The 14,284-nt window shown below is 48.4% G+C and overlaps 2 protein-coding genes across 2 annotated transcripts; both read right to left on the reverse strand.

Moving 5' to 3' along the window:
• Positions 1-2,010: 2,010 nt before the first annotated feature.
• On the reverse strand, positions 2,011-5,496 carry LOC120690076. Its single transcript, XM_039972592.1, has 5 exons — positions 5,125-5,496; positions 3,489-4,990; positions 3,116-3,229; positions 2,885-3,016; positions 2,011-2,555 (listed from the first exon to the last, which is right to left on the reverse strand). Exons 2-5 carry the CDS (start codon positions 4,899-4,901, stop codon positions 2,418-2,420), a joined length of 1,797 nt encoding a protein of 598 aa, XP_039828526.1. The 5' UTR covers positions 4,902-4,990; positions 5,125-5,496; the 3' UTR covers positions 2,011-2,417.
• Positions 5,497-6,079: 583 nt separating this feature from the next.
• Positions 6,080-8,424, reverse strand: LOC120690077 (senescence-specific cysteine protease SAG39-like). Its single transcript, XM_039972593.1, has 3 exons — positions 8,150-8,424; positions 7,646-8,118; positions 6,080-7,127 (listed from the first exon to the last, which is right to left on the reverse strand). Exons 2-3 carry the CDS (start codon positions 8,085-8,087, stop codon positions 6,547-6,549), a joined length of 1,023 nt encoding a protein of 340 aa, XP_039828527.1. The 5' UTR covers positions 8,088-8,118; positions 8,150-8,424; the 3' UTR covers positions 6,080-6,546.
• Between the last annotated feature and the right edge of the window lie 5,860 nt (positions 8,425-14,284).

Consider the following 14,284-nt stretch of genomic DNA (forward strand, 5'->3'; position numbering starts at 1 on the left):
CAGCAAAAAAATAAGATATCATCAACCTAAGGGTATTTTAGACATTTTATCACTCAACTCAGAGAATCAACTCAAAATAATCAAAATTGCCAAACACCCTGTTTATTCAGATAGCCGAATCTTCATACAGCTGACTTATCTCATAATCTTGATTCTAAAAAAAATAAAGTTCAGAAAAGCGAAAATAAATAGGGCCAATGCCGGGTGACGCGCTCATGTGGGCTTCTCAAAATTTCCTTGGTTGTCCTATGGGCTTTAACTTCTCTCTTGTCCCACTATTGGCAAGGCTATATTTAGGGGTGGTAATGGGCCATGGCCCTAATGGCCTCTTCACAGCCCAATAAAGCCCTTAAAATTTTTAGTTCAAAAATACATATGTTTAGAGCCCGGCCCTTTTAAGGTCCGATCCTTAGATTTTCTAGTTCAAAATGTTGGACCCTTTACCACCTCTAGCTATATTATTCTGTATAGTTTGAAAATAGAATTAGCTTCCCAAAATTAAGCAGCAAAAAGAATGTAGGAAACACCATCTCAATTCTTTGGAAGCACATCTCTGTGCAATGACTTGAGCACATAGTTCAGCTGTGCATGGAAATAAAGACCCATTTTCTAATAAGCAGGATACATGCATAATATACAGAGAAATGAATGTCAAATCAAGGCAGAATCAGATGGCTTCTGTAGAACATTCAGTCTAAATGAAACCTAACCTATGGTTGGATAAATTTATTGGTTCAATGCACTCTTGACTAACGGAATTTTGACAGGAGATCAATTTAAATCAGTAAATCTGTTGCAGTGTTGCTTGCGTATTTGTGTTATGCATTCATATTAAGGCTGTGTTTGGTTCGCGAAATTTTTTAGATTTTGCTACTGTAGCACTTTCGTTGTTATTTGGCAATTAATATCCAATCATAAACTAATTAGACTTAAAAGATTCGTCTCATCATTTACCGTTGAACTACGTAATTAGTTTTTTTTAAAAAAAACATTTAATGCTCCATGCATGTGTTTGAAGATTCGATGTGACGGGTACTGTAGAAAAATTTTGGGAACTAAACGGGGCCTAACTATGCACATTACATACAGATGCCAAATGATGAAAAAAGAGCAGCAGACATCTTTTTTTTCTAAATAATTAGTTTCTCAGATCAACCAGTGACACTGAAACCACTGTCCCCGTACAAACGAAAAGAGGGGAAAACAAATCAAAGAAACAGCTACATTATCCTGTGCGTTAGACTCGAGTAAACAGAGTATAGTTATGCATAAAAATAAAATGCAGTCAGTCCTACTGAACGGAATATTGTGGTAATTTCATATTTGCATTAATAAAGTATATGAAATATTCAGATGCAAGCTTAAACACAGCAGGATGAACGGTGCATTGATTTCATCTTATTCAACTAACCAACAAAACATGCAGGAGAAGAATGGATGGAAGGTATGCACTAAAATCTGGACCCGCATCAGCACATGGTGAATAACAATAGTCTTAAAAAGTCGGACAAGCTAGCATCCGGCCAACATGAGTTGTGTAATGACGTGAATTCATGGGAGCCCCGCGACAGTTCAACAATTTGACGAACCTTAGAAAACAACATGTTTTTCATTTCAAACAGACTGAGCAGTAAACTCCTTGTAACAGATAAACATATATTAGGGAGATGAATAAACAACCTGATCAAACAGTGCAGAGGTTGAACAGATCGGATAAAGCACTCAAACTGGTGAGCATCTAACATTCTCTAATCTAAGTATATTACTACTGTAATCACTTTAGAGAAGGGGAAAATGTAAGAAAGAATCACTGCGTTCGGCAGGCTGGAGCTGGAGTGCTGTGAGAGAAAAACACTATTACCTGACTGGTGGCTGGAGCTGGAATGATGTGAGAAGAAAATACTGTAGCGCTAGAGCTGGAGCCACCAGCCGAACGCAGTGAATAAAAAGAACCTAAATCTTCGTGGTTGTTCAAGGTACAGAGCAAAATTGCTGCTGCTGTAACATAAATAAAGGAAAAGAAATGCATCTAATTGTGTTATTCTGATGTCGACAATTGCAGGTACCTGAAAACATATACAACAGAGCTGAACAACCAAAGCACAATACCACGATACTCTGTCAGATATTGGTCTGCAAGAGAATGATCTTTCTGCTATCACTCCTGTACAACCAAATCCCGATCCCAACCCAAGAAAAGAGTTTACCATCCCAGGTCACGGCTAACAAGAATCCCTACCACTTCAAGGAATGAGAGAAGTCAAATTTAACGAATTCTAATGCCCCTAGTTGATTCTAACTTCTAAGGACGACAATAAATATCTTCTGAACTCTAGGTCTTGACCTGCAGGTGAGATTCCTGCCTCGGAAAGGAGGATGTGACATGTTTTGTGCGATCTGGGTGTTGGAATATGTTATTAGGAGAACCGCGGCAGCTTCTCCTTCAGGCGTGAAATGAACTTGAATGTCTCCTCTGCTTTGACCTGTTGATAAACATCATTTCTTGATACCCTATCTGGATGGAATTTCAGAAGTGCTTGCTTATAGGCTTTAACCTGAAAAAAGAATTAGTCTCATCAAATTAACTATTATAGATATTCTTAATTATCTATGGCCACAGCAGAAAGCACAAGGGACAGTCTGAAGGAATTTTCATGTGTCTGTATCTAGGCATACATCTGCCTGCAATTTGCAGAAACTAGCCTTAGCTGAGAACATTGGGTTTTTACATTTTTATGGTCAACCAAAGGACAAACCAACCGCGTTTGCAGTTTGCACTAGGCAAATCGTGCAAAATCAATACAGCAACAAAGAAGCTAGCAACAAATATACTTTTTACCACCAGCAACCTACAGGCTGGGTGTATCCATAAGACAGGGCATACCTCACCACCTTCAACAGGGACGCCTAGAGCACGTAATATTGAAGTCATATCCCAATATCGCCTTTCCATATCTTCAAGTTCCTTTCTTACTACGCCCCGATACTGCTCCTTTAGCTGTATAGATTCTTCATTCTACAGGAAGCAAGAAAAAGTAATATCATATAATGGCACAAAACATATGACAATAAACAAAAAGAATTGTGTCAGCATCAGACTGGTGCCACAAGAGACCTTTCTCTGTGATTCACGGACTTCTTGCAATCTTTGCTTTTGTCTCTTCTCCATGTCAAGCAACCGTTGAGCTTCAGCTTTCTTTCTCTTCCGCAATTTCTTTGCTTCCTCAGCCTGAAAAAATGTTTTCCAACAAAGAACCATCACAAGTCATGTCACAGATCCAAATGTGCCATTAGCCTGCTAGCTATTTTGATCATTACAGTTTTCTTTTACAGAAGCCTTTTAAAACTTGGGGAGCCAAAAAAGCAAGGCTCCTGCAGCAAGTAAAACCACATTGAACTGAGAATGCTAGATTTTATGTTCCCAAATCTATGCATATGTCATCACATAGTATAGTTAAGCATTAATTCATAGTGGCAAAATACTGAACCTGTATTTGTAATTGCCGCTGTCTGGATGCCCACTCCTCCTCTGCTGCCCGTTTGAACTCAATAGATTCTTTGTGTTTTTCACGATCACCAATCACGTAAGCAAACTGCCCTAGTTCTTCAGGATCATGTATCAAATCGTTTCGAGGCAAAGTGCAACTTCCAGAAACATTTACAGAAGTACTCTTGATGGAGGTTGCAGCACATGCACACAAATTAGCTTGTGCCTGCGGACAGTTTTCATCAAATTGTTTTGAGCACTCACATCTGCTGGTAAAAGTTGGAACCTTTTGTTGACCCCTAACAGAGCCATCAACTTGTGCAGAATACAAATCTGTATTGTTGTAAGCTTCCAGTGGTGACTGATCAACACCTTCAGGCATTTTCTCATCAATCTTTTCAGGAGTACTCACAGACATCGGAGGACTTCCATCCTTCCGATCTGCTGAGGAGCTTCCCCGAAACACCCTATTTGCAGAGACAAAACTATGGACGGAAGTTCCATCCTGGCAAGGAGATTTAAAGCCTTCTGAAGTTTTTTCAGGAACAACCCTTTCTTCTCCATTTGAACGTTCCTTGACATTTGAGGGTGAAGCAGGGCCACGATCGTTTGAGCTGCAATTATTATTTTGCACACCTCCCTTACGAGCATATTCTGAAGGGACATCATTTTCACCGCTATTTCTATAAGAGCCATGGCCATCACTCGCTCCTCTGGCACTACTTTGAGCATGTTCAGGGCCTTCCTTTGTACCACCACTATTACTTTGTGAGCCATCCTTCCATCTAGCGCAAAACTTAGTGCCATCTAGATTGCATCGTGCACCAAAGAGACCCTCCGACCACATACGTGATGTGAATGCAGTAGCCCTACCATCCTCACGCTCATGGACACCATGAGGCATCTTCTTCTTTGAAGCAGCCGTCTCCCACATCTCACGGGCCGTCCCAGCCGTGTCATCCAGAATCTCGCAATCCGAGCTGCCACCATAATCAGTGGCTGAGTACCACCCATCAGACAAATCGCTCTCGGAGCTGTCCGATGCGCTGTCCAGCCCGTATCTGTTCCCCGGAGAAACTCGCCCTGGTGTCATCGACGCCGGAGACCCAGACGACGCACGGGATCTGCTGGGGCCTGCCTTATCCCATCCAGTACCCTCATCCACGTCTTCATCGTCATCTATGTTGATCACATTACCAGACGCGCCGTTCCCTTTCCAGGCCCGACACCTAGGCGCCGGCGGCACTGCGCCATCAATTATGAAAACGTCCGCGTCGGAGTCGTCGCCGTCGTCCTCCTCCTCATCGAGGACCACCACGGTGCAAGGCGCGGGCTTCGGCGTGGGGCACCTCCGCGCCGACGACCGGGTGGACCCCTGGTGGGGGCTGAAGCTGCTGAACCGCCCCCACGACATGGGTCGCCCGGCCACGAGACGATCGCCGCGGCAGGCCGGGGGCTAGCGCATCCCGAGACCCACGAAAAACCCCGGATTCCGCGTCGAACCTGCGCGGAAGACGGCGGGGTTACGCAGATTCAATCAGACATCAGACACGACCGGGGTCCATGCGAAATCGGGAACCCTAATCCGCAGGAAATGGGCGGGGCCGCCGCCAGGGGAAACCGGGGAGGGAACTCACCGTGTATCGGCGCCGCCGGCGAGGCTTTGGAAGGAGTTGAATCTGGGACCGTCGACCGCGAGACCCGCTCCCCGTCGGCCGCCGCCTGCTCGATTTGGGAAAGAGGGGGGAGGGGATTGGGTTCGGAGACGGAGTCGGTTGGTCTGCGGGCGGCGGCGGGGAGGAAGGGGATCGATCGATCGATCGATGGGCACCAGCCGCACTGGATGAAATCCACCCTCCTTTTTTTCGGATTTGGACTTTGGATGGAGCCGTTTCTGTTTGGAAAAGCGGCGGGGTGGGAAGCGGAGACCGCGGGTGCACGAGCACGGGAGGATGGGCGGCGGGGGAGGGAGCAGTGCAGGGGGGGGAAGGGAAAAGTTGCCAGAGCCACGAGCGAGGCGAGCGAAATCAATCACGCTTCTTCCGGAAGTTTCCCCGCTCCGGTCGTTTTCGAGTTTTTTCTTTTCGCCGTCCGCCCGTCACCCGCGGAACATGGGCTGGGCTGGGCTGGGCTGGGCTGCGAAGGTGGATACGACGAGTTCCGCAGCGAGTTTTGAGCACAAACACTCACAACCGGTTCTCAAAAAACAAACACTCACAACCACTGCTAGTCTTTTGTTGATTTAATTTTTAGGAGACTGCTCACTCCATCCTGAAAATGTATGATATTTTAATTTGTCGTCGAAGTATTCTAAATTTAATCAACTGGAGTAGTGTTCTTTTTTTAACAGATAACTTTAAATAATTTGGTGGTAAAGGACACTTCAATAGTGACCGATGATGTTCTGAAGTGCTTCTTCTTTCCAAATTATTTTGGAAAATCAAAACGATATATAATAGTCTTTATTTGTTGATGTAATTTTTAAGAGACTACTTACTCCGTAGTGAAAATGCATGAGCGTAAAAACCATAACTGCAACACAGGATCTAAGTGAGCGTAAAAACCTCAACTGCAACACAGCACACACCAATATGGTCACAGAGTATATTACTTCAAACTATACACCGTTTTATATGCATTCATGTACTATACATTTAACTGGTCTGTCTGACAGCCAATCTGCGCAGTAGTACAATACACGTGCCGCCTCCAGGTAAGGGACAACCCCGACCGCTCCTACTGCTGCAGGAGTAGTAATGGCTTGCACAATTGCACTTCTGGTTCTGGGTCGTGACAACGACCATCTACACACATGACACATCATGCCATACTATACTATAGTCTATAGCTTAGACACACACGCACACGCGTCTTAATTGGAGCAATTTAGGACACTAACGCAATCGCAAACTAGTCGAACCTGCCATGCACGTCTGACGTGTGCCGTGCGCGGCCTTCGTGCTACGAGCACCCGAACCAACGAACGCCACCAGCCGTGCTTCGCTTGGATCCGACGGAGCAGCACGGCGGGGTAGGACGGCGGCGAGCCGGCGAGCAAGCTAGACGGGGTAGGACGGCAGCTTGGCGAGGCCGCACACGCCCTCGCCGCGGACGCCGCGGCGGAGGCGGACGTAGCCGCCCTCGCCCCACGACGCGCCCCACGAGTTCTTCATCACCCAGTACCGGGTGCCGTCGCCGGCCGTGCCGTACCCGACGGCCGTGACGGCGTGGTTCAGCTCCGTGCCGCAGTCGCCGCCGCCGGCGTAGAACCGGAACGCGGGGTCCGCGCCGTTGATGGCCACGGACACCGGCTGGTGCGCCACGGCCGCCGCGAGCGCCGCCTCGTCGTTGCGCGGGACATCCTCGTGGCCCCGGATGGACGCGGCCCGCGCCGCGGCGGCGGCCGACGAGCGGCAGGACCCGTCCTCGCCGTCGTACGGGTAGCCCGACTCCGAGGCCAGGCCGCCGCGGCGCGCGATGAACTGGAAGGCGTCGTCCATGAGGCCGCCCTCGCAGCCCTGGTCCTCGCCGTAGACGTCGCAGTCCACCAGCTCCTGCTCCGACAGCGACACCAGCCGCCCCGTCCGGATCTTGTTCAGCCCTTCCACCGCCGCCACCGACGAGAACGCCCAGCAACAGCCTGCGACGACCATGCACGTATGCTGCCATGTTAGAGACTTGGACTGACAGAGATTCCAATAATTCACGCCGTCAAAAGCTTCTTCGTTGACTCAAATCAACGATTGGATTGGCTTGATCTGTCGACACGGCTAAAAAACACTGAACTTTTCAAATCAAGTCATTTTTTACCTTCATGCATGCATGCCTCTTGATCATTTGACCAAGAGTCCATGCACTAATAATCAGTAGACTCTAGTCTCCTAGCTACCAGTACAAAATCTAGTCCAGTGTCTGTTGTGCTGGAACCTTTCCCTTTTGACCGCACGCGTGCGTTACGAAAAGGGCAAAAGACTAGCTAGATGGAGACGTGTCCACGCGTGCACCGCAAAAATTGCAAATTTATACCGTGCGCAGTAGATTTTGACCAGCTATTTTCACCCTAACGTACGTCGTCCATTGATTTTGGTGAAAGCTAGATTCAGAACATATAAATACTCAAATCGTCATGCATCATGCATGTGGTGTGTGCTTTCGTACCACAATCTCCTTGGTCCTTGACGCCGGTGACGGCGCCCATCGCCCGCCAGTCCACGCTCGGCGGCGCGTCCGCCAGGCTGACGTTCTCGTACCTGAACCGGCCGGCGCGGCTCCCGGCGGCCGGCCGGTACCCGGTCCTGGCGGCGCGGAACTCCTCGTCGGTGAGGTCGGCGAACCTGTTCGTGGCCAGCCGGTGGCCGTGCGTCCCCGCGGCGTTGAACGCGTCGATCATCCTCGCGTTGGCCCGGAATATCTCCAGCCGCCTCGCCTTCTCCGCCTCGTCCGTGTACGCGCGCCCGTGCTCCGCCATCCACGCCTCGTGCCGCAGCGCCATCGCGGCGGCGTCATCCTCCCCGGCGGCGAGCTCGCGCGCCGCGAGCGCGCGGGGAGCGGTGGTGGCCACGACGAGAACAGCGGCGAGGATGAGCCGCGACATGGACATAGTGTTGTTTGCAACAAAGAACTTTCAAGTACTAATGTGCTACGCACAGCTAGCTGCCTAGCTTAGGTGTGTGCGCTGTGTGCAGCAGCCACTGGTTTTGGCCCAGTGCAAGTAGCAGCTACTTCTTCCTGGCCAAAATCTGCAATGCAGGGATGGCTTTATATAGAACGCGTACGTCGTCCGGGGAAGGAAAGAACAGAGAAAAGTTAGGCATCGTTAACTGTCACTCGATTAGCGCTAACAGGAGAGCTAGCAGCCCAACACAAATCATCCATGGAGGAGGAGGGAACCACGATGATTGACACGAAGAAAAGAGCCGTGAAGTAAGCTCCAACATGGACAGTTTTTGCTCTCACACATCCATTCACTTGTTCTCCTGAAAGGGTCCAAAATTCAGACGAATAAACCTGATGCAGCTAGCGGGCACCAGCATTCATTAGGTAACGAACATGATGTTACCTGCCGTCTTTTTTGGCCGAGCGAGACGGGCAAGAACATGGAGTCCACATGAGTCTGCAAATGCCTCGCGCTACCGTTAGTTGCTTGGGTATGGGTCCCTGCAGGCCGGGCGGGCGCATGCAGCCTCTGCTGTTTGGACTTTGGAGGCTTGGAATCCGACTGGGGTGGCGTGAGGCAGCGGCTCTCCTCGATCGCACCATGAACGATCCCTGAGGTTCTTGTGGTCAAGGGGTGTTGCGGAATCCTACGGTAGCCTTGGAATCTCTTGGCTCGCGGTTGGGAGATTGGGGGGCCTCTTGCCCTCTTATCCTCTGAGAGATTTGGAAAACCATTGCGTGGATACAAAGAGCGCCCAGGTGTCATTGCTTGGGACGTGGGAATTCGCATCCATTTCTTTGAATTACGACTGCAGTTCGTTATTGGTTTAGTTTTACACACAGCACGACTAGAAATTCAGATTTGCAACCCACATATATAGCTTGTTGTAAGGAAGGGGAACTAAACAAAAGAGGATGATAAAATGGCTCTAGAATTGGGGAAAAGGTCTATTCCATCAACTGAGCCCTTGTTTAGATGCATAAAATTTTAGCTGTAAAACTGCTGCCAACGGCTGATGAGGTCTCCCATGCACGCATGATTGCACTTGCACCCAATTTTGAAACTGCTGCCAACGGCTGATGAGGTCTCATACTCTCATGTCGCCGTCGCAGTATCTCCGTTTCCATACGCAAGAAGGCACGTCCAGCTTGATTGGAGTGGAGACTCTGCATGCATTTAACAACTGAATCCGGGCGAGAATCGTCAACATGTGGGGGCCTCGCTCCCCGGTGTCCACTACCAGCCCTTAAAGATGAGATTCCGGTTGGGTTCCTGTCAGCTGCTCTAGGCCTAGGCTGCAGTGCCACTCTTTCATTCATCAGTCTCCATGAATCCATCTTTGACACAGACGCAACTCATCTTTGACACTGGCCCTCTCACCCGTATCTGCCTCCGTTTCAGATAAGAAATGCGTGATTGGCTCTGCTTTTTTTTCTTCTTCTTCAATCCTATACGTTGTAGTAGTTAGGATTATTGTCCCAAATAAAATTCAGCTGATAACTGAATAGTTTCAGGGGAAAAAATGAGAACATACCTAAATCGGGCCAGATTCACGACAACAGACGAAGACAAAATTAAACTGTTTATGTGCAACTTAGGGAGTGTTTACTTCCCAAAAAAAATTCTACAGTACCCATCACATCAAATTTTCGGACACATACATGCACGAAGCATTAAATACACTTGAAAAAAATAAATAATTACACAGTTTAACTGATTAGAACGAGATGCATCTTTTAAACCTAATTAATCTATGATTGAACCTTAATTACCAAATAACAACGAAATGTGCTACAGTACCCAAACACAAACTTTTTCACCAACTAAACACCCTCTTACTGATTCACCAATAAATGTCAAAATTCTGAAAAAGTCTAGCCAGTTACATCCACGCAAAAACGTGAGAAACGACGTCGCTTTTACCTGTGCTCCAGCGCTCTCCTCGCCGGTCGCCACCAGCAATCAGCCTTAGCTTGGTCCCGGTGGAGCAGCCGCACGAGCTCCGATCCACCGGCGCACGCGCGCGCGCATGCCCTCCGGAACCGGCCTTACCTCTTCCATTGGCTTGGCTCGCGTCTCCGTTTCAAGTTTCAACCGTGGTCTCTCTCTGGTCTTTGTGTGCAGGACACTCCGACGTCAGAGGCCACACCAGTCGCGGAGCTTTCTGAGTGTGCCATCGGGGAAAGCTCCTCCTTTGTTTTTATTTTCTCTCTTCGTTTTTTGGCGGCCGGAAAGCTTTTCTTTTCTGCTGACCGAGCGTAGCTCGGTTGGTGCGACTCCCAGCTGGGAGCGCACCCGCCCGGGTTCGAGCCCGGGCGCCTGCACGCTGGGGCGCGGCCCCTCTGTGGCGTGTTCCCAAACCGCCTCTGGTGGCACCGGCTGGTCCCTCTGTGGCCTTGCCTAGTGAAAAAAAAGAACAATAGATGGAGAAAACAAGTGGAGGGGACGTGCCCTACGGGAGCCCATGGATTGGGAGCATTTCGACCATTTTTAACGGGCTGGGCTTTGAGACTGATGAGCAATGGCGATGGCGATGGTTTATTTGGTTTGTGGCCCATAGCTGAGCTCGACGCCTCGACTGATTCGGCAGCATTTGCTAGCACGTCCGGATCGTGATGTGTTCTAGTCTTCCAGACTTTAAGAGGAAGAGCGTGATGCTCTTGGCATGGTCCGGGGCAACTTTCTTAGTAATTTTTATAATTTTAAAAAAAACGCATGCCAAAAGCATAAAAAAGCTACTTAGTGACAGCGGCGGAACCAGAAATTTTGAATAAGGGGGGCCGAGCAGATACTTTATACTATACGTGAGAAACATATCAAGATATATATACGTGTTCCTAATATTTTAGATAGAAAAAATACTTTACATATGTTCTGTTTGCACTTTACAACTTCGCAGACGTATTGCGAATTTGTATTCTCTTTCTTTCATAAAATAATATCAAATGTCTTCGTTTGTTTAGTTTGACCATGTTTTCTGAAAAAAATTATAACATACTCCCTCCGTCCCACAAAGAGTGTAGTTTTAGGAAATTTCAGACACATTACTTATCTAAACAAATGACTTTGTTACCCCTAATTATTTCTACCAATTATGATTGAAAACCGCATTATTTATTTGGTTTTCTAGAAATGTAGGGTATTCACTACCGGAAAACGGTATTTTGCCGTGTGCTAGAATCTTCGCCGTGTGCATTATTTCGGGCACACGACGAAGATCTTTTTTACCGTGTGTCGCCAGAAGAACACACGGCAAAGCAAAAACACACAGGAAACCTTACTCTTCGCCGTGTGCCAAGGCCATCACACGGCAAACCTTGCTCTTCGCCGTGTGCCAGAACCAAGGACACACGGCGAAGTCTGAAAGTTCACCGTGTGTCCACGGTGCAGACACACGGCGAACAGACGCCGACGCCGTCAGCTAGCCCGGACGGCGTCTTCTCGCTTTTTTTCGCCGTGCGCCTATATATACACACGGCGAAAAGGTTCGCCGTGTGCGCGACTTTTGACACACAGCAAACAAGGGCTTCGCCGTCCCTGTAGCTGCCGTCGGCGCTTTGCCATCGGCGAACAGAAATGTCATGCTACTTTAATTATTAGCACATATTTAGTTAACCAAATAGAGTCCCAATACTTAATAATTATGGTAATTAGGGGTAGGAGAGTCTTTTATATAGCCATAATTTATTCTAAAAACTCCAGAATGTCTTATATTTGGTGACGGAGGGAGTAATATTGGAGTCTTCGGGTTGGATTTGACTAGTATTTAGTTAGCTGCCTAGGTAGATGTGTATACGTGCACCGTTCAATATGTGTTGTTGGGTTTGTTAAGGACGATAGCCGAAAAACTTAAGTACAAAGCATCGTTGCATTGATTGACCTTTGTGTTGGGCTTTAGAATATAGGTGGGAGTTAAAAATTTTCACTGATTTTAGGGGGGGCCGTGGCCCCTGCTCGCCCCCCCCCCTGGTTCCGCCGTTGCTTAGTGAGTCGACTTATTCACACGCCAAGTTAGTAATTGGCATGACTCTGTCAAGTACCAAAACGTGTCGCGTGACTAAACACTACTAGAAACTGATTCGTATCAACGCTCTATTTTTCAGAAGCAGATCAAAACATAATCACCTACCCTTACAATTAAGCTCCATTTTTAGAGACGGTTGATACCGTCACCCGCCTCTAAAAATAGAATTTATAGGAGCGGGTGACGCCATCACCCGCCTGGAGCTCATTTATAGGAGCGGGCAATAGCGGTCATCCGACCTTACACATAATTTTCATATTTATTTTGAAAACTCATATAACTTATAAAATGTAGCAAATCACATAAAAATGCGAAATTTGTACACTAAGACTATTGTGAGATGTAGAACTAGAAATCTAGCAATCAATCCAGTTTGGTTTGGTATCACAAGAGAAATGATTTGACTTTGTTTGGGACACTAGTAGCACCGAGCGGCTGCTATGCACATCCTTCTGTTTGCTTGACTAGTCATGCTCATCTTCTTAATCATCAGTAACGCGTAGCAATTAAAGTACCAACAACAGCACACAATTTGCGCATCTCCGCCTTCCGCTCTACCTTTGATGGGTCCTAAAGAATTCTCGTATGCATATACCATGCCTTAATCTTCAGGTTTGTCTGTGTCAAATTACCCAGAGTGCAACTGAAGAAGAAAAGATAACAAATGCATCTCATCACAGCGCCATGTTTCTGATTTGCAGACACGAAATAATTTCCCATACAAAGTTACAGATCCTGGTTAAAAGAAAAGCCTCTTGGAACAACTTTGCTTCTTCATAAACTCTGTCCTTGTGTTGTCTAAATCTTTAGAGCAGGTAGTTTTCAAGAATTGTTCAGACTCATCTTGCAGATGCCTCTCAGTCAGTTGCAGCAATTTGAATCTCAGACTAGGCCAACAACAGCTATGTTATCTGAAAGACTGAAACTCTTCTTTTACTGTCATGTTGGATGCCCAACGTGTAATTCAGGGAGAGAGAAAAAAAAAACTAGCCACACGGCTCGCACCAGGACATCACAGTGACCATAGCGCTAATGGCTTCCGCTTCACTGGCCTGCCTCAGCGTCCTCACCAGCTCCAATCCATGCGATGTCCATACCCACAGCGGCGCGGCAGTAGCAACGGCAGCGCCGCGCCGCCTTGTCGGCTCGCGGCGCGCCTGGCATGCCGCGGCGGCGATGCCTTCGAGCTGGGAGGGGCATGTGCCTGCTGCCCCTGGAGCCGCAGCTGCTGGTACGGGTGGGGAGGCTCTCGATCCCTCTCCATGGCTTCCCCTCGCCGCCTCGCAGCTGGCCGGCAGGCGGCGCTGGCCTCCCCTCGCCACGGCGGCACGGCCAGGGGGTGGACGGTGTCTCGCCCACCGACCAGGGGTGGACGGTATTTCATTTACCGTCCACCCGGGTACCCGTAGGCCGTTCGATCTCCATCCAACGTCTGAGATTAAGCAAGGGAGGCCGAGTCCAGGTGGGACTTTGACTGGACCGAGCGCTTAGACGCCCTCTCGTCGTCACGCCGCGCGCACGCGCTGCTTCGCCGGCGTCTCCATCCGCCGTCGTCCGCCGCCGGCGAGATCCGTAGGGCCGAGGAGGACGAGGTTTTCATGAACGCGCACGCTCGATTACCAATTGAGAAGCTCTCGAGCAGCTTCGCTCCGGCCGCCGTCCGGCTTAACGTCGGCAGGTCTAGGGACAGGAGCTCAAGGAAGCTGTAACTCGGGAAACCGAACCATGGCTGCGCGTGTCCGTGTCCTTGTCTCCTTGATGGGCACGAATTTAATCTTCGGGTGTTTCGTCGTCACGCATGCATCTCTACCGCGATGCCGATGGCCACTTGCTGTGAAGTCTGAACAAAGCCATGGAACGGAGGCATCGAAGTCTGAACACATATACAGGCATCTCTCACATCCCAACGCATGTCATTCAGCGTTTTCTGGTTCCGTCAGGCCCTGATTGTGCTCCTGCAAATTCTTCTCTTCTATGAATTAGATGGGCACTGACTCTTCTACATTCTGCAAGGTTACCATCACATTCTTTGCCCCATAGTGAACATGTCTTTCAACCTCTACTGACTAAAGGTTCCAGCCTTATTTCTAGTCGGTAGTCGTCGCAAGCATATGTT

The sequence above is a fragment of the Panicum virgatum genome, chromosome 9N (assembly GCF_016808335.1).
Source record: "Panicum virgatum strain AP13 chromosome 9N, P.virgatum_v5, whole genome shotgun sequence".
Classification (NCBI taxonomy): Eukaryota; Viridiplantae; Streptophyta; class Magnoliopsida; order Poales; family Poaceae; genus Panicum; species Panicum virgatum.